This window comes from Ctenocephalides felis, unplaced genomic scaffold, assembly GCF_003426905.1.
Source record: "Ctenocephalides felis isolate EL2017-DRISC unplaced genomic scaffold, ASM342690v1 CF-g0.4_SCAFFOLD_03573, whole genome shotgun sequence".
In the NCBI taxonomy this organism is placed as follows: Eukaryota; Metazoa; Arthropoda; class Insecta; order Siphonaptera; family Pulicidae; genus Ctenocephalides; species Ctenocephalides felis.
In genome coordinates, this window is record NW_020539727.1 from 2619393 (window position 1) to 2640054 (window position 20662).

At 29.5% G+C, this 20662-nt stretch overlaps 1 protein-coding gene across 1 annotated transcript; it reads right to left on the bottom strand.

The window, feature by feature from the left end:
* Positions 1–9172: 9172 nt before the first annotated feature.
* On the bottom strand, positions 9173–17963 carry LOC113389293 (cytochrome P450 9e2-like). Its single transcript, XM_026626342.1, has 10 exons — positions 17936–17963; positions 14821–15027; positions 14109–14272; positions 13870–14004; positions 12811–13013; positions 12465–12699; positions 9837–10070; positions 9683–9774; positions 9448–9616; positions 9173–9345 (listed from the first exon to the last, which is right to left on the bottom strand). The coding sequence occupies exons 2-10, from the start codon at positions 15021–15023 to the stop codon at positions 9173–9175; spliced, it is 1608 nt and encodes a 535-aa protein (XP_026482127.1). The 5' UTR covers positions 15024–15027; positions 17936–17963.
* Between the last annotated feature and the right edge of the window lie 2699 nt (positions 17964–20662).

The window sequence follows — 20662 nt, forward strand, 5'->3', positions numbered from 1 at the left end:
ATATTGATACTTTAAACGTGAAATTCTGAAAATGGTTGTGAAGAAAAGAACAACTATGACAGCAAAGGAAAGAGCCAAACTCCTACGTATGGGATATATAATTATGGATGCACTAGAAAAAGGACAGTTCTCCGATCTAAACAAAGTCAGAAGATATTTCGAAGATCTTCTACAAGATATTAACAATCACAAAAAAATGGAGCAACAAAGGAATGAGGAATGGTAAGTACAATATTTCTCGATACTATTTCATGTTATTTAGTTCATTTCGTAATTATTCGTGTATTATCACATTTGCAGACCCTCAGAAACAGTTACTTCCTGAAAAATATAATTCAGAAGAGAGAAACAATTATTTTTATCATTCAAAGAACTTGTATACTATTCATGAGTTTCTGAATTGTTTTCATTGAAATTTTTTTGTGTTTTATTTCAACTGTCTTGAGCACTTATAAACAATATTTGTTTAAATTGCAACAAACACCAGGGCCTTTTATCTTATAACAAAATCTGTGTTCAGAAGGGTTAGTAGTCAAATGTTTTATGTCGGTTGCTAGAAACGTCAGTATTATTTTTGTATCAGTTGACAAATTGTGATTTTTGTTTGTTTGTGTTTGTACATTTGTTAATAAAGATTTCATTAAGATGCATAGCCTTTTGACAAAATGAATAGAATAGCTTCTAACTCAGATGCAGGACATAAATACTATGTAGTGACATATTAGTCTAATCGTATTACTCTTTAACGAAAGAGACCAATTGTAGGAAATTGTGTATAAAATCAAGTATAAGCTTCTACAAGAAAGTCAAAATATTTAGAAATTTTCCAGCTGTTTAAAATTGGATTACCACTTCACACAGACCTGAATATACTTGTAAGAAAATGAATTGCTTAAGAATGTCAAATTTTGCATGGGATGATTGTTAGTTAATAAGAGTTAAGAATGACAGACGATGTAATGAACTAACACTATAATGCATTATTCACTAAATTTCACTATTAATAAGTAAAAAAAATAAGTTAAAAATTATATATTATTATCTTATTGTTCCAATTTAACAATAAGATTAATTAATTTTTCCGCTGAATGAAGGCTAGGATTATAGCCGAAACGTATGGTTTTGAAATAAACTTTTGAAAGAAATTCATGTTTTTTATTGATGTTATGCCCGATTACTAAACTTTGTTAATATATATATATATATATATATATATATATATATATATATATATATGAGAGAATCAGTCTTCGGGGCAATACATCAATTAAAAACTTGTATGAACTTATAACATTTTTATCGTTTCCATATGTTTTGACACATTGTTTTTAATGTTTTAATGTGTGTAATGTACAAGTTAATTACTTATGACAAATGTACAAATGATTTACTTATGACATCTACAATTACACATTTTAGTGGGACATAGCCAAACCTAAACTACCCTTTGAATTAGCTAGAATTTTATCATTAGGCATGAACTTCCTTCCATTTAATATTTTAGTATCTTCTCTTAGCCGACTTAATATAGAATTATGAGCACTATTGTTCAATATCAGTGGGACAACAGCAAATATTTCAGCACGTTTCAGACTTGCTTGTAATTTCTTTCTTAAAATTTTTCCCTGCTTATTCGTTTCATATCAATACTTGTGTTTAGTAAACCCTTCAACCATTTTGTAACCACTCCCAAGAGAAAACCTGCAGAAAAAAATCAGTGTTAAATTATTTATTATAAACCTTTATTATTATTAGCAAGAATGATTCTTAAAAACTTACCTTTCAGTGAGTTGGTTAGTCTGACTGACTTTATATTTCAATATTTATAACGTTAAAATTTCTAGCATTGTTAAATGTCTCAGTTATTAAGCTATAACAAAAACTTATATCAGAATAGTACTAAATAATGCAAGTATTTTGAGGTATGCATATTGATAAAAATACTTACTTATTTTTGAAGGCCCTTGAATATTATTAATCATTTTACATACTACATCGATTCTAGTAGGAAATACATAACTATTGCGTTTTTCTTGGTATTTCTGCATTGTAAAACTCTGCAATTTGATATAATAATCGTTTTATAGGTTTAACAAGCGTTTAGTATATCGACGAGTTTTGACGCTAATCACTGACAAGAAATTTCGTTCAATGGCACCATTTTGAATTATTTCTGGAAAATTTGATATTTACGAAAATAAGCGCTACTAGGGAGAGCAGCTCTAACTAAAACCCAGATACAGACATTTGTTCGGAGCATATACTCTTCTTTTATCTATGGTTCGGAGATTACCGACCACCTAACACCCTGGAGTTGTTTCCGGTGTTGAGCATAACTTGTCAAAATTTCAGCAGTGTTGTTTTCTGTAAATCATTTAGTGTAATTCTTCTGCTCAGCTCATGATCGGTTATAATGTTCGGTCTCATCTTTTGCCTGTATCGTGTCGTGTCCGCCATTTTCTGTTCAAGTAAGTGCTTTATTATAATTATGCATTTTTCTTTTCGTTTTGTTTGCAGTTATGCCTTTTTATTTCGTTTCTTTATAACTCTTTCATTCGCTTGGCATTTTCATACTATTGTTTAATTTTATATTATTCTTTTCTCTGCGGTTTTCATTTTAGTGCTCTACAATCGCTTCGCTTGTGCACGTTTCTTCATCAAGTAAGGCTTTTATTATTATTCATTCTGTTTCTTTTTATTTATATTTCTTACTGCGCTTTTCTGTTAATAACAAATTTTCTTCTTATTGTTTTACATAGTTTTTTTTACACTTAGGTCTAGCTTAGGTTCCATATTATTTAGGTACTTTTTACATTTACGTCTACCTCGTGTTCCACATTGTTTAGGTACTTTTTTTACTTACGTTTCATTACTTTTTGTTTTCATGCTCTAGCCCTTAGTTCATATTAATTTCAGAATTTATACAATTTAGTCACTTTACTCTTTATTCTCGATATCTATTTTATTTATAATTATTCCAATAAACAAACATGGACTTTGTTTGTAGGGAATGCAAAATTACGTTTACAGCTTGTAGCTCTTTGTATCGATACCTCAGGCGACAGCATAACAAAGAGCCAAGAGCCATTTGTTCTAATTCATATAATTTTTGTTATAAATCTTTTAAAACCAAATATTCTTTAGATCAACTTGTACACCAAGTGCATTGTAATATCCCTGCTCCTTCAATTACACAATCCTTGTCATCATCCTCTGAAGATTATACACATCCTTTCTCCCTTTCTAAAACAGATGCTAATCATCCTCTTTTATCCACCTCACATGTCTCCACATCCTTGGCATCACCTTCCAATTTACTTTCACACGTAACACCCTTCACAAATTTCATTCCTTCTACTACATCTATATCAGATTTGCTTCAAATATCTCCCCACATAGCTCCATCGCCTCCACCCTCTACATCTTCTGCTCATTTTACCCATTATGCAGCTTTCTTACCCACTTTCCCACTCAGTTCTAAGAAAATTTAGTAGATATGTATTATTTTTGTTGTTTATTATGTTACAAAGTTTATATTTTTGTAGGTACACCATCGAAAAGTGACAAGACAATGTATTATAATTGCCACATGATCAGAAACAAATTGAACGCTTATTTACGAATCCCAGCATCAAAACTGGGAAAGCTTGTCCCTCAAGGATGATTTGTAATATTGATCATAATGGAGCAGTTGATGTGAAGTTCTGGAAGACACATGTAGGGCACAATAAATAGAATAAGTTAACTTCTTTAGACAAGAAGCTGGAAGAACATATCAAGGGTAATTTTTAATTTAATTTTTAATCATCGTGCATAATTATAAAACTAAATACATTTTTGTCATATTATTCAAATTTTTTTTATAGATCAAGTTATAGCAGGAGTTTCGGATGATAAAATTATCGTCATTATTCAAGGTGCAGCATATGAAGGAAAGATAGCATTAAGAGCATCGTTAATTACCAAGAAATTTGTACGAAATATTGAATGCAAAGCAGTGCTACCACACCCTAACTTTCTAGATAATAATGATAAAATCAGTGTTGACAAATGGTTTGAGGAAAATGAGAAAAATACCTGTCACAAAATTTTATATTGCAAAAAACCAGGTGTAGAACACATGTAATACTAGAAGAATGGTTAAAATGCAGGTGACCATTTCAAAGGAATTTGAATATGATAAAATATGCATAGATGGAACTCATGGTACAAATGCTTATGGATTTACCCTGCATACTCTTCTTGTAATTCATGGGGCAGGTTATCAGGTAGAATTTTGTTTCACAAATCGGCAAGATGAAACTTTATTTAAATTATTTTTTGAGAAAATTTTTGGGCAAAGTAGGAAAAATTGCCACCTCAACTTTTATGTCTGAGGATGCACCTGCATACTACAATTCATGGTCATCTGTCATGACTTCGACAAATAACCATTTACTTTGTTCATGGCACATATCAAGAAGCTGGAAAAGGGTACTTAATACAAAAGTAGACAAAGAAGTAGATACACAAAAGCAGACAAACGTTTTCAACATCTTATTAAGAATACGAGTGAGGATGATTTTTGGACTAAGTTAAATTCTTATATTAAAAGCCTTGAACCAGATCTACAGAGCAAATTATTTGCATCATATGGTGGAGAAGATCAAGCATGTGAACATGTTTTTCTATAATAAGTACCTCATGAATGTAATCTGTGAGTGGTGAAAGATAAGTAATTTATAAGACTGTTTTTTTTTTATTGGTAAAAGATTTTGATTAATACATAATGGTGGAAGCTATTGTTTAACACTTGATGGTGAAAGTTTCATAACAAAGTTTCAACACTTCTTACTTATTTTTTATTCTTCTTGTTTGTTTGTTTTTACCTTGGCTTGGCCTTTCATTTCTTGTCTTTTCTTATCCTTAATTTCAATGTCATCATTTGTATTTATTCTGTATCATTCTTCAGATGTTTTCTATAATGAGGTCAAATAGTAAATAATGTAATGTGTATATATTTTATTTTTAATAAAAATGTTTATCGGAATAAATAGTTTTTTAACTGTGTTTGGTATTGTTCATGGCAATCATATTGTTAGAATTTGAGATAATGAGATACACCTGATTATTTTAGAACATTCTAAATTTATGTAAACTAAATTTATTTTATTTAATTAATTTATTTATTCATAAGCAAGCCGTAATTTATATACAATTACTATAGATATGACGATATATATATATCGTTATCGTTATACCAAGTAAATTGTCTAATTTTAATTTTGGTTAGTGGGGTGTATGGCGTCGTGCCTCAAGGCAAATTGCTGGAACTTCCCGTTCTTCGAATGATTTCTAAATTTTTGAAATCGGTCCAGCCGTTTTTGGAAAAAACGTCGATTTACGGCAAAAAATCTGTTCACACACACGCACGCACACACACACACTTACTTTTTCCAAATTTGGTCTCATTCGATTCAGAATGGTTTGAAACGTCGAGAAAACATAAAATTAGCGAATCGGATTTTTTGATGAAAACATAAACTTCTCCTTCGGGAAGTTAACTAGTAGGGCGCATGGCATCGTGCCTTAAGGCGAATTGCTGGAACTTCCCGTACAGTAACGAAATGTTCGTGGCATAGATAAATAAGCATGGTTCGAGGAATATTGAATGTTTTCAGATAGAGTTTTATAAATATTGTAACATTGTCTAATATTTATAAGAATTATATAAACGGAATTACAAAGTTAAAATTATTTATTTAATGTATATGTGTGAGCTTTAGAACTTTAGCCAAAATATTTGTTGTTATACTTGTTTATCTATGGTCATTACTGTCGATATGTAACTCTTTAATGTTTATTATCTATGGTGTAGCTGTTAGATTATATTTTTATGTTGGTACGCTACGCCGGCTTTCACATGAAGTTGTTTTTTTTTCTGAAGAGGTTGTCAAAATTACCGTTGAAAGTTCAGTGTCAGACAAATAGATTATGTGACTATATTATTATGTGTTATAAATGAGTATAATTTTTGTATATTTATGTTGCAGCAAAAATTGATTTAACATGTGGTTGAATTGTATGATGACATTATTGTATGTTACCAAGAAATTGCACAACACTTTACAAATTGCTAGGAAAGACAGAAGGAAAAATGAAAAAGTCTGAATGCTCATCAATATTCTATTTTTTTTTATTTTGCCTCTTTACGGTGAGTTTATGTTTATATATTAAGTAATCGTACTTTTTTTAATCTCTATTTTGTTTACAACTGTCCAGTTAAGGACATTTAGTAAATTTGGAGAATTTACAATTGTCAGTCGTAAAGGGACATTGTATACTATAGCGACAGTTATAAAAACAACTCAATAGTTACTTTTCCATTTGTTATAATATTAACAATATTTTAATGATAATTATACAATATCAACTATATACACATAATATTTTTTTATAAATAACTAAGTTATTTCGTTTAACTAAGAAATTTCTGTATTATTTCTATATTGGTCTTATGAGCACTGCCCCACAATTGTATTCAATAGCACCAAATTGGTTTGAATAAAGTTTTATATAAAAATAGCTTATTGTATGAGCTTAATTTGGATTTAGTCCCTAATAACCAGTAAAGCTTTTTGGTTTTTACCTCAAGTTGTTACGTGGATTCTCCGATTAAGTTTTCTATCAAGGTGTATACCGAGATATTTCACATGGTCTTCTTGGGGTACTTGTTTTCTATTCTCACTGGTGGGCAGATCTTTCTTCTAAGCGTAAATGTCAATGTATTGACTTTAAACCATTTATTCCAAATCTAATCGTACTTGAAAATTGTATATATATATATATATATATATATATATATGTGCTTACAATAAAAATGTATGGCATTTTTAGATAATTATGGCACAGCCAGGAGAGGGTTGATGGAAGTTGAAATGGACTCCTATGCAGCATCTGAAGAATAAAATAAATATAAGGGAAGAAGAGCTAACAGATGATGAGAGAATCGTTAAACCACCTGTGCCTGATTGCAACTACCAGGAAGCGAAGAAGTTATCAAAGGTACCAAAACATTTGTGCAGGTACTCTTACATAGCACAATAGTTAGGTTTAGGTTATACGGGACAAAGAACTAATACAAAAAGAGGGGGTATGTTTCAACAATTCAAAAAAAAAAACAAACCTTGCTTTAAAAGTGCTGTTTTGTAAGAAGGATGGTTTTAATTTTTAAACTATGTTATATTTTCATTATACAGCAGTTATTACAGTAGGTTAGGTTATACGGGTCAAAGAATTAGTATGAAAAGAGGGATTATATTTCAAGAATTCGAAAAAACAACTCGTTGTTTGAAAAATCAGTTTTGTAAGAGGGGATGGTTACAATTCTTAAACCGTGTATAGCCAATCTGTGTTGTATAAATACCATTTTATGTGGGGGTAACCTGTGTAAATAATATTTTAATTACAAATATCATTTATTTTGAATTTAATTTTCATATTTTATTATAAACGGTAACAAAAATGTGTTATAATGTTATGATAAGAGTCATGTACTAGAAAAGCAGAATTTTTGTTTATTAACGCAAAGGGGGTTTAAAAAAATAAATACAGATTCAGCAAATTTTCTGAGGTCAACATTCTTTTCCTTATGTAAAATAATAGGATTTTTGGTATTGAAAGTATGGTTTCTCTAAACTAATCACATGTTCCGCAAACATTGTTTTAAACTGATTTTTATTTCTTGAATTGCAAATGTGTTGGTTTATTATCTTGTAAATATATTGCAAACTTTTACCAATATAACAACAATTACAATCATTGCAATCCACATCGTAATCAACATCCGTGACAACAACAACTGGAGTTTTAGACTTTAAGGGAGTGAAAAGTGAGTTTAAAGTATTGTCAAAAGAAAAAACTAACAGAAAACCTTCATTTAAAAACAATTTTTTTAGAAAAGTAAAAAACTACCTAAATATGGCAAAGAAAAAATACCTTTGTATTTATTTGTAAAAGACGGATTTGAATTAGTCAAAGAAAAACTTTTTGAAAAATCATAAAAAGTAGAATTATCAGACTGTAAAGTAAAAAAAATATTTTTTAAAAAATTTAACCTGTTATTATTTACATTGTTTATTAAATGTAAAGGGTACGAATTTTTACAAAGAACTGAACAAATTAAATTTAAATTTTTTTTCCAAAAGGTTTTATCACTGAGTAAAGTGGCTCCGAGATAATAGTGGCAATTTTTATTTGGCGTGAATGAAAAGAAAAATGATTTATGTATCTACCAGACCAAGTTGGTTTTTGATACCAATCAGTGAGTATGCGGTTGTCTGAATTACTTTTGATGATTTTTGAATCTAAAAAACTAATTGAGCTATCACATTCAAGTTTAAAAGTAAACTCCAAAGAGTTATTGAAAGAATTAAAATAATTCAGTGTTTCAAAAATGTAATCTTTTTTTAAACATAAGAGAATATCATCAACATATCTGTAGTAAAAAACTGGTTGAACAGGTAATTTGGATAAAACAGATTTTACTAAAAGTTGTAAAGTTAAATCAGCTAATGGAGGACTGATACTGGATTCCATTGGTAAACCAAAAATCTGAGACAAGAAACGATCTTCGAAACAAAAATAAGTATTACTTAAAATAAAATTTAAAATGTGTTTAAGCCAATTCAAATCAATAGAAGTATGACTCTCGATTTCACTCCAACGATCACAAACAGCATCAAGAGCTAAATACCACGGAACATTTGTAAAAGGCAAAATGACATCAAAACTAACTAAAGAATAATCAGACGGAATAATCAAGTTTATTAAATTATTAACTAAATTGAAAGAGTTAGAAACATTAAATTTGGACAAAATGGTGACCTTAAAAAGTATGTTGCTGATATATTTTGAAAGTTAGCTTAGAGGTGAATTTAAGTCTAATAAAAGTTTTAGTATTTATAATAATCTATTTGAAAACATGTAATATTCCTCGAATATTTTTTCATTACGGTAAATCACTAGTTAACTATTATATTGTGATGTATTTTTATTATATGTATATTTATACATAAATTGATCAAATATTAAATCACATATATTTATTTTAATATATATGTGTAGCATGAGTAATGATAAAAATGTAAGCTATTAGTATAATACTTGTTGTTTAGATCACATTATATATTTATCAATTAATTTTTCGTGGTTGTAACTTAATCCAAAATCCATTTTCAGGCTTCATTTGTACTGCACTCTTTGCTAGTTTCAAAGGTATCTGAGTTTTTTCTGATGGTACGATATCAAATTCTTTCAATATATTGAAAAAGAACGCCTTCATTTCCATCAAAGCAAATCTTGAACCTATGAAAAAAAAAAATTTTGAAAAAAAGGTATATGAAAGTATATATCACTATGGATTATTTACTTAAATTTTTATTGCTAATTATAGGAAGTATATATTACCAATGCAATTCCGTGGTCCTACACCAAACGGCATATATGTGAAAGGTTTTATATTATGTTTGTTTTCTTCACTAAACCTATTCGGATCAAATTTATCTGGATTGTCATAATATTTTTCGTCATGGTGTATGTGGTATATCGAAATAAATAAAGTTTCACCTTTCTTCACCTATAAATATTAAAAATTTTAGTAAATCAAAATTGTTTTTGCTGTAGATACAAAGATTGTTTTAACCTCATATTTATTTCTATTGTGGTCTTCCAAAAGGTAACGATTATTGCAAACTCTGTCAGTGAATGGAGCTGCTGGCCATTTTCTTAAACCCTCTATAAAAAAAATTGGTAAGTTTATGAATTGAAACCAATGATTCACAAATAAGTTTTGTTACCTGATACGACCATATCCAAGTACTTCATCTTATGCAGTCTCTCGTAATCCACATTTTTATGATTAGATTGTTTCAATTCTTGACATACAGTATCTATTTCTTCTTGAAGTGTTTTCTGTACATCTGGATTTATTGCCAATTCATATGCGGTAAAACTGGATGCTGTTGAAATTGTTTCGAAGCCAGCCAAAAAGAATAATAGGGCCTGACCAGTTATCTCATCATTTGACCAAACTGTAATAGGGAAAATAAAATATTAATTAGAAGTTTTAAATTGTCTTAATTACATCTAGTTCAATATTTGCACAAGGCGGTGTTTTTTTTTATTAAAAAATTCTATCTCCAAAAATTATTTTTTTGGAAAACATTTTGACAAACTTAAGACAAATTGCTGGAGCTTCCCGTACCGTAATGAAGAGTAACTAGCTGTAAGTGGAATTCTGTCTTAAGGCAATTAGGGCATCGTGCTTTAAGGCAAATTGCTGGAACTTCCCGTACCAAAAATTATTATTTTTGTAAAAACGATTAACATTTTTGAAAAAAAAAATTACTCTGAAAAAAATAAGATTTTTGAGAAACTATAAATTGGACAAAAAATTACTTTTTTTTTGAAAATTTTTTTTTTTAAAAAAAAATTTTTCTTTTTAATTTTTTTTTTTTTGAAAAAATTTTTTTTTTTATTTTGACATATTGTGGAAGATCTGAACTTTCTTCTCAAAGCAATCAATCGTACTGCTTTAACTGCATAGGGACTAAATATAAAGCGCGTAAGCGCCGCGTCGCTGTCTAAAGCATAAGCATTGGTACGGAACCCATAGGAATGTTAACAAATTGTATACTTATTGTTAAAATCTCTATAAAATATCTGATAATTTTATGAGCATATGTCTAATGATCATTTTTGACCGCCAAATGGCTCATTTTTTTTACTTTTTCCTCCATATCTCCGAATCCGCTAGACCTACCTTCATGAAAATTTTATCGATTCTTCATCTTGTCAATGTTTTTTGAATTATTCAAATCGGACGCTCCGTTCTCTCAAAAACTGAGCTACCGTTTTCGGCACTTTTTGCCCCGTATCTTTGGAACGGCTAGACCTGCCTTCGCCAAAAACTAATCAGCACGTCTCCTTATCAATACGAATCGAATGTTTTTTGAATTATTCAAATCGGTTGACCCGTGTTCCCGAAATCGTCGACGAAAATTTGTATCCGCACATACATACACACACATACATACATACACACACACATACACACACACACACACACACACACACATACATCCATTTTTTCTAAGGTATGCCAAAATGTTCAGAAACCTCTGAAACGTAAAGATATATAAAAATTTTCATTTTCGATTTTTTTGCGATTACTATAACTTGCCCTACGGGAAGTTAATAAATGTTTTCAAATAGAATATTATAAATACTGAAAATCTCATTATTCGTATTTTATAGACAAAATGTAAGAGGTCTCAAATTGGACGACGTTTATACCTATTCACATGAAAAGTAAATCAACAAACTAATGAAGCGGAGTAAGAATTAAGGATCCTACCTTTATATAATTTATAAGAATTTATAAGAGTTTTATAAACTGAATTTTATAAACTGAAATTGCAAGTTAAAATTAAGTGTTCGATGTATATAAAAGAGTTTTAAAATTTTAGCTAGAGTTGAAATTAAAATTCAAATCATTTTTTAAATTAAAAGAAAAGAAAACTGGAAAAGTGGTTTATGGCATCGTGCCTTAAGGCAAATTGCTAGAACTTCTCGTATCTTAATGAAATATTCGAGGAGTAATAAACGTTTTCAAATAGATTATTATAAATAATGTAACTTTCATTATTATTTTTTTCATAAGAAGTAAATAAATAAAACTTGATCAATCGGATTTAAAATAAAGAACATTGTTTAATATTTATATGTATTATATATAAACTGAATTGCAGTTAAAATTATTTATTTAAAGTATATAAATGATGTTTAGATCTTTGGCTATAATTAGAATTAAAATCCGAATTATTTTTCAATATTCTATTCTAATTTATTCTATTTCTAATATATTTTGAAAAAAAAAAAAAATAAAATAAAAAAAAAAATCTTTCGCCAAAAGCAATCGTTTCGTCAACACAAGTAGAAAGTTTCTTTAATCATTTAAATCGGATTCTTAGTTCTAAATCAAATGTTTTTGGATAATTTAAATCGGTTGATTCGTTCTTTTGAAAACTGTAATTTTTAGCACTTTTTGCTCCATATCTCCGAAGCCGCTGTCTCCCTATCAATAGAAATCGATTGCTTTTTGAATGTTTCAAATCGGTTCATCCATACCACCGATATAGTACGCCAAAAGTTGTCTCCACACACACACACACACACAACTTTTTTCTGAGGTAATGTTCATAAACTTCTGAAACGTGAAGATATGCAAAAATTTTCATTTTAGATTTTTGATCCATTACTATAACTTAACCTACGGGAAGTTAATTGTTTTTTCAAATTTTGAAATAAATTAAAAATCCAATATTTTTTTAATACATTGGCTGTTTTTAATAGAGTTTTAAGGTTCAAACCAAACCACCACATACAGTAATTTGTAGTCTTTGTTTTAGTTGTGAAAGACTCACCTCTCCTAGGAGTGTGTGTTTTAGTGATCGCAGATTCAGTGACGGTTGCAAATCCGGCATCATGGGCCACATCACCAGCTGCATCATGCTGCAATGCTCCCTTTTTAGCCTGCATAAGCAAATGGATCATATCAGGTCTAACAATTCCTTGTTCTTCCCTCGTTTCCATTGTGTCGTGCACTAATGTACGGAAAAACTGACCACAGGTTCGGTCGAGCAGTGATACTCTGAAAAACTACGATACCTTGTATAAGTTAGAAACGAATAATTGGAATTTATTCTAATATTTAAATCTTTTTTTAAATTATCAATAATTAAACTTATTTAAATCTTTTAATTAGCTTACTTTCATAACGCGAGGCATCATCATGAATGCAAAAAATTTCAAGCTGACCAAGACTCCTGAGAAGTTAGTAACTCTTTTACCCATTTTATAAAAAATATTTTCAGGATCCTTCAAGGAATCTACTTTAATTCCAAATGCAGAAGTAGCAATGACATCATTAGCGTATTTTGTAACTAGATCTTTTACCTCTAGGTCGAGTGCTCCTGTAGGGAAATAAATTTAATTAGGCTTTGTAATATATTTATAATATTTTGTTTTGGAAATACCCAATGCTATTATATATTTGTTAATATCCTAGGATTAACTACTTTTGTGATAAGCTTTCTGAGTTTACAGAAAAATATATTATTTATGGGACAAATCAATTGCGTCCAATTGAGCATTTATATCATCAATTTTTCTACACTATTAGCCCAATTCTCGGATTTGCCTACTATTTTGTTTAACTGGTAGATAGACGAATATCTAGACAGATAGACAGGTAGACAGGTTAATTGGTAGACATGTAGATTCTACATTCTAGAACGAGATGACAAGTACATTGGTAAATTGGTGGACAGCTAAATTGGTATACTAATTAACAGTTCGGCAGATACATTGGTGGGCAGGTTAATAGGTAAACAGATTAACAGGTAGATAGGTAAATTCGTACACAGATGTACAGGTAGACATGAGGAAATGTAAAATGGTGGACAGAACAACTGGTAGATAAACAAATATGTAGAGAGGTAAACAGGTTGACCTATGGACACGTAAATAGGTAGACAGACATACTTGTGAATAGTTATACTGGTGAACAGGTAAATTGGTGGACAGGTAAATTTGTGGACAGGTAAATTTGTGGACAGGTAAATTGGTTGATGGGTAAACTGATAGAAAGGTAGAGAGGTAGATAGGTGGTCATATAGACAGGCAAACTGGAAGCGAAGAAAACTGGTAGATTAGATGTAACTAATACGCATTTCTGTTCAAATTTTTAATTGAAAACACGGCGAAGCGGGATGGGTACAGGGGGCTATAGTGTAATAAATTGGCAAATTCAATAATAATTTATGTTACCTTTTTTATTAACTTCCTGATGTAAATAATGTGTTATTTGTTCTGCGCACTCAACAATAAATTCGAACATAAGTCTCATTTTGCTTCCTGTAAATGCTGGACTGAGCGTTGCCCTCATGTCGCGCCATTTTTGATCTGTAAAATATAAATATTAATAAAACAATATTTTTATATAATTAATAATATTGAGACATTCTTAGTAGGATTTGATTCGTTTGAATATAAGTGAAATATTTTACCTTGCAAAGCAAAGAGGCTGCTTCCAAACAGTGGTTCCACATCGACGTCGAAAAAGGGGCGATGATTTGTAAAACTATCGAAATCTTTGACACCTACTTGGCGAATTAATTCGGGATCTCTCAGTAAAACGGAAAATAAGCGCATTTGGAAAACTCCAACGAATCTATAACATAACACTAATAAATACTCAATTTAAAGGCTGGTGACTCCAAAAGATTTTGCTGGAGGTATGAATATTCTCTCTTTGTTAGTTGGTTTTTATTGATTCTATTCTCATCACTTTATTAATATTAAGGAAGCTATAAATAACAGCTATTACTTATTGATTAAATTATAAATTTACTGTTTTTAATAATTATTATGCTTATCATTGCTTAGTACTGAAACCTGTGTAAATGTCTATTTGCTGTGGGATCAGGCGTATTTTACATATAGAAAAGCAAGGAAGAATGTTATGCTAACAGTATTTTTGATGATGCAGTTGTCATAACATTCTTCCTTGTTTGTTTATATGTAAAATACGCCTGATCGCACAGCAAATAGATAAGACATTTTCACAGTTTTTACGACCAAGTAATGAACCTAAGATAGCGTTGCCATAACAACGCTACGTTATAAGGCAGATTTCCTCATTTATCTATACATCAAAAGTCTTTGCCAAGCAAAAATCTTGGCCCGACTTCATTTAATTTTCTTAACGATTTTAATTACCTGCTCTGTGGAAATGCATCATATGATCTTCCTATGCTTTCAATGACATTTTCCATCCTTAACGCGAGTTTCAAAGAATTTCCAACCAACACAACTGGTTTCACATATGGAACGATTGTGCCTTTGAATCTATCAAAGGTCCATGTTCCATATATGTACAGTGCAAACAGCAATACTACTACGAGTAAAATGTATTCCAACATTTTTCTGAAAATGAACAAAATTTATTATTATAATTATATTAAGTACAAATATATGCTTTGAGGATATAATTAAATATAAAAACATTAATATAATATTATTCAAACCTTAATGCATCAATTATACTCAATTTTTTATTTTGAAAACTTGGGTTTTTTATTATCAAACATTTTGAATAAATATACATAACCATTGCATATTATTATTATGGAACTTTTTGGCGATATACATCATGGTCTTATAGAACTTACTAAAATATCACGGCCTTACGACATGTAGTTTGATTTTAAAAATTTAATTTATCAAAGTTTGAGACAATGAGTAGTTTTTTTTGACGTTTATTCAGATTAAAATTAGACGATTCACTTGGTATAGAGTACTTGGTTTTAATGAACATACTAAAGCATTAAAGTCCTACGGAAACTGGTTCAATTGTAAAAATTGTTGATTTTTGAAAAATTGCTTCTAGAAAATATTCCGAGTTATCGTGTTCGTTCGTTTTCATACTTTAATCACTTATAAATTAATTTATTTTTCATTGATTATTTTTCATTATTTACACATATCGGGGAGTTCATTTTTTTAAATTTCTTACCCAGCTTTATTTATATCTTGTAAAATTGAACATGCCTAAAATACTAGTATTAAAACGTTACAAATGCTCTAATTATTACTTTGTTGAACTTAAATTATGTTAGGTACCCAGTAAATCACTAAAGTTAAAATAACGTAGCACAGATAAAAACGTTTATGTTACGTTGATAAAACGAAACGATTTATGTTACGTTTAGTTATAACCTTCAATCGGCTTGAACGGGTTTTGTTCGTTATGTGACAGCTACGTAACACAATTTCATAAATTTATCATACAACATGGACGGTTTTGTACAGCTGTTTGACAGAATGACGAAAACATACAATTTTTTTAGGAACTTAAAAAACTTTCCGACAAATGGTGAAACTGCAAAGTAATAAATCAATAAATATTAATAAACTAAGGATGTTTGAAAATAACAATGTATACTATTATAATATTGATGAAAGTATGTTTTTGATAAGCACATAAATATTTTTAACTTCCCGTAGGGCAAGTTATAGTAATCGCAAAAAAATCGAAAATGAAAATTTTTGCATTTCTCGACGTTTTAAAGGTTTCTGAATATTTTGGCATACCTTAGAAAAAATGGATGTATGTGTGTGTGTGTGTATGTGTGTGTGTGTGCGTGTGTGTATGTATGTGCGGATACAAATTTTCGTCGATGATTTCGGGAACACCGATCAACCGATTTGAATAATTCAAAGAACATTCGATTCGTATTGATAAGGAGACGTGCTGATTAGTTTTTGGCGAAGGCAGGTCTAGCCGTTCCGAAGATACGGGGCAAAAAGTGCCGAAAACGGTAACTCAGTTTTTAAGAGAACGGAGCGTCCGATTTGAATAATTCAAAAAATATTTTACTTGTATTGGCAAGATGAAGAATTGATCAAATTTTCATGAAGACAGGTCTAGCGGTTTCCGAGATCTAATGAAAAAAGTAAAAAAAAATGCCTTTCGGCGGTTAAAAACGATCATTAGACATATGCACATCAAATTATCAGATATTTTATAGAGATTTTAACAATAAGTATAATTTTTTTTTACATTTCTATGGGTTCCGTACCAATGCTTATGCGTTAGACGGCGGCGCGGCACTTGCGCTGTGACATTTCGTCTCTATGCGGTTCAAGCAGTACGATTGCTTTGAAAAAAAGTTCAGAATTTCCAAAATATGTCAAAATGAAGAAAACATTTTTCTTTTCAAAAATAAATTTTGTCTTCAAAAAAAAATTTTTTCTTTCAAAAAAAAATTTTTTTTCACAAATAAAATTTTTTTTTTCAAAAAAAAAGTAATTTTTTGTCAAATTTATAGTTTCTCAAAAATCTAATTTTTTCGAAGTAAATTTTTTTCAAAAATGTTAATCGTTTTTTAAAAAATAATGATTTTTGGTACGGGAAGTTCCAGCAATTTGCCTTAAGGCACGATGCCCTAATTGCCTTAAGACAGAATTTCACTTACAGCTAGTTTTTCTTCAGTTTGGAGGCGCTTCTGTAAATACCATCGGTTAAACTCAGTGATCTATACAACAATTCATTTTTTAACTCCCCATAGGGTAATGGGCCTAAAATCGAAATGATTTTTTTTGCATATCTTCACGTTTTGATTTCTGAACATTTTAGCATAACTCAGAAAAAATGAATGTGTGTGTGTGTGTTTTGTGTCCGCATTTTTTCGTTCACGCTTTCGGGCGCACGGATCAACAGATTGGAATGGTTCAAAAAACATTCGATTTCAATTGATAGGGAGATGTGCTGATTAGTTTTTGGCAAAGCAGAAAATACAAATCGAGTTTTTAAGAGAACGGAGTATCCGATTTGAATGATCTAAATAACATTTAATTTGTAATGATTAGTTTTTGGCGAAGGCAGGTCCAGCCATTTCGAAAATACAGAGCAAAAAAAATTTTTTTTGTATATCGAAAATAATTCTGATTTTAATTTTAATTCTGACTAAAGTTCAAAATAATTTCAACTTCGCAATTAAGTTTATATAATTCTTATAAATATTAGACATTGTTACTGTAATTATAATAATCTGTTTGAAAACATATTTCTCGAACATTTTGTAACGGTACGGGAAGTTTTTGCAATTTGCCTTAAGGCACGATGCCATACACCACTAGTTTTGGTTTACATTTACTACGCCGGTCTTAATCAATTAATAAAATGTACAAATTAAAAAATGAGTACAAATATTTTATAGCAATTTAAAAAAATACAACGGGAAATAGATAAGACAAAATATTCAAGGGTGAAGAGATTATTCAAACGAAACTTCAAAATTATTTTAAAATGTACTGAGATGAATATATTTACCTTTTTATAAAATAATAAATAATAGTTTTAGCACTTAACACAACTGTGAAGGAAACTACTTGCAAAATGTGCTTACATATGTTGTAATGGTAATGGTTTGGTGATAACATGGTCAAGATAATTCTTATCAATGAGTCGCTAAAAATGCTATCGATTATTAATTTTGGCATTGTAATTGCTATGATGACTTATTTTTAATCTTGTGATCATAGTTTTTCTAAATTAGTATTCTTCTTTTTATACGTATATTTTCCTAATTTTATGTTTTCTCAATGTTTCAAATTATTCTGAATATTGACGTTGACACCAATATTAGGGTAGACACTAATATTAGGGAACTTTTATGCCAAAAATGTTTCTATTATAAATTAAAACGCTTTATCATACATTTTATTTATCTTCTGAATTGTACAATAATTTTTTTTATTGTTTTTATAGGATAGTTGGTACAAATGTGTACCAACAAAAGCCTCCCCAGCTGCCCCCCTATTATTTAAAAATTTTTTTTCATGATTTTCATTTTAACATACTCGTATATCAGACATTAAAATATTACACAAACCGACTTTTTGAACAATTTTTAGAATACCGTCCCGGAAGGGTTAAAAACGGCTTGCACGGTTTTAAATTTTTTAAAAACATTTGATAGCTTGATAGAAACTTGAAGGATTGGTTTCTTTATAATTAGTCGAATAGTATATATATTATTTCGCAAAACGTCAACGGCAAAAATCCTAAACCGGATTTGAAAATTCTTAAACTGTTCGACAGATATCAGTTGACTATCATGGTGATTAGTTTTTGGTAAAGATTTGTTATTATTTTATTACTATTTATTATTAGTTTTTGGGAGAATAGTTTCCTCGAAACTAATTGTTGAAGAAAATATTTGGACGACTTTGATAATGCAACTTGCATAGTGATAGAGTTCATAGTATAAACAAACCAACATCCTAAATTATTATTGGCCCACGAAATTGGTGTCCTAAGCGGTTGTTCGTGCTAGTGTGATGCCTAGTATTTTTTTCAAATTTGTCCAAATTGAATAACACTAGCGATATTTTCTAACATTATTTCTAAAATAATTTCATTTACGAATTTTTTTTGTATATATTTGTAAAAATATTATTTATTATCCTGTTTTGCAGAAACATATCGTATATGCACTAGTTTAATAGCTATCAAACATTTAATATTTTATATTTTCAGTTATCAACACTAACACCAATTATCACTAAAATAATGAATTCTTGCCTTTTTATATTTTGAGTAATTGAAAATAGCACGAGAAATCACATGTAGTTGAATAATGTTTTTTAAATATTTCGTTAGATGAAAATAAGTACTTATTTAATTTTTTTCACTTCATATTAATACTAATATACTAATGTGTTTTTATTTCCTTCGAATATTTCGTGTCGATGGTACTAGTGTTCAAATACATTTTGATTGTGAGTAAAATTCTAAATATACGCATCGTTTCCAGATGGTAACTTGTAAATAATTCATACTAAGTCGAACATGGTTATTTGCTGATTTTGTATACATAAGATTTAAAAATTTATATCATTTAAAATTTATCAGAAAAAATTATAACATAAAAATCATACATAATTCTGGATGAGACAAATAAAAAAATATAAGCTACAAACTAAATTATGTACTTGCGTTTATTAATTTTGCATGACGATTAGCTAAGCCGTTTCTTCACAATTAGCCGAAAAGTGTAAAATTGTTTTCCACATTGGACCTGAAATAGTTGATTTTTTATTCCTTCAATGCCAGTAAAATGTTTTGTGAATCATTCAAATCGGTCGCTCCATTCTCTCAAACACTGAATCGAAATTTTCAATTACTCAAAATATAAAAAAGTAAGAATTTCATTATTTAAGTGATAATTGGTTTTAGTGATGATAACAAAAATTATTATATAAAATTTCAAATGTTTGATAGCTATTAAACTAGTGCATATATGATATATTTCTGTACTAACAAGATAATAAATAATAATAATAATATATACGAGGTCTGTTCAAAAAGTACCCGGAATTTTCGTTTTTTCAAAAAAATATTTATTTATTCGTCTACATTAATGTGGTCCCCTTCAAAGTAGTCCCCCCCAGATATAATACACTTATGCCAGCGTTTTTTCCAATTTTCGAAGCACCCTTGATATTCACTTTTTGATATGTCCTTGTGCACTCTCAGCGATTTTCTTCAATCGAGGAAAACCGCCGTCCTTTCATGGGTCTCTTCAACTTTGGGAATAGGAAAAAGTCACACGGAGCCATATCTGGTGAATTTTTGCACTTTGCAACACTTTATTTCATTTTTTACGCAAAATTTAATACAAATTCTTTGACTTTTCAATTCTTCCATTGTAAAAATCGCCGAGCTCAGAAAAACACGTCGAACCTTAGCGACTACCACAGACAAAGTAAACAGTGAATATAGCTGAAAATTTCATCATACTTTAGGGGCATGTATACCAACACAATAAAAAAAAATTTTGACAATCAGACACTCCAGACCCGCGAAATTTAATTATTAGTAATTCCGGGTACTTTTTGAACAGACCATGTATATATAATATATATATATATATATATATATAATATATATATATATATATATAATATATATATATATATATATATATATATATATATAAGGATTTTCATATTAAAAACATCAGTATGATCACACACACAAATTGTTTTTATTAAC

Coding starts and splice junctions, on each gene's coding strand:
- LOC113389293 (XM_026626342.1), bottom strand. CDS start 15,023: ATGTTGGAATACATTTTACTCGTAGTAGTATTGCTGTTTGCACTGTAC. Junction 12,700..12,810: donor TGATGCCTCGCGTTATGAAA/GTAAGCTAATTA, acceptor AAGGTATCGTAG/TTTTTCAGAGTATCACTGCT. Junction 9,617..9,682: donor ACAATAGAAATAAATATGAG/GTTAAAACAATC, acceptor TAATATTTATAG/GTGAAGAAAGGTGAAACTTT.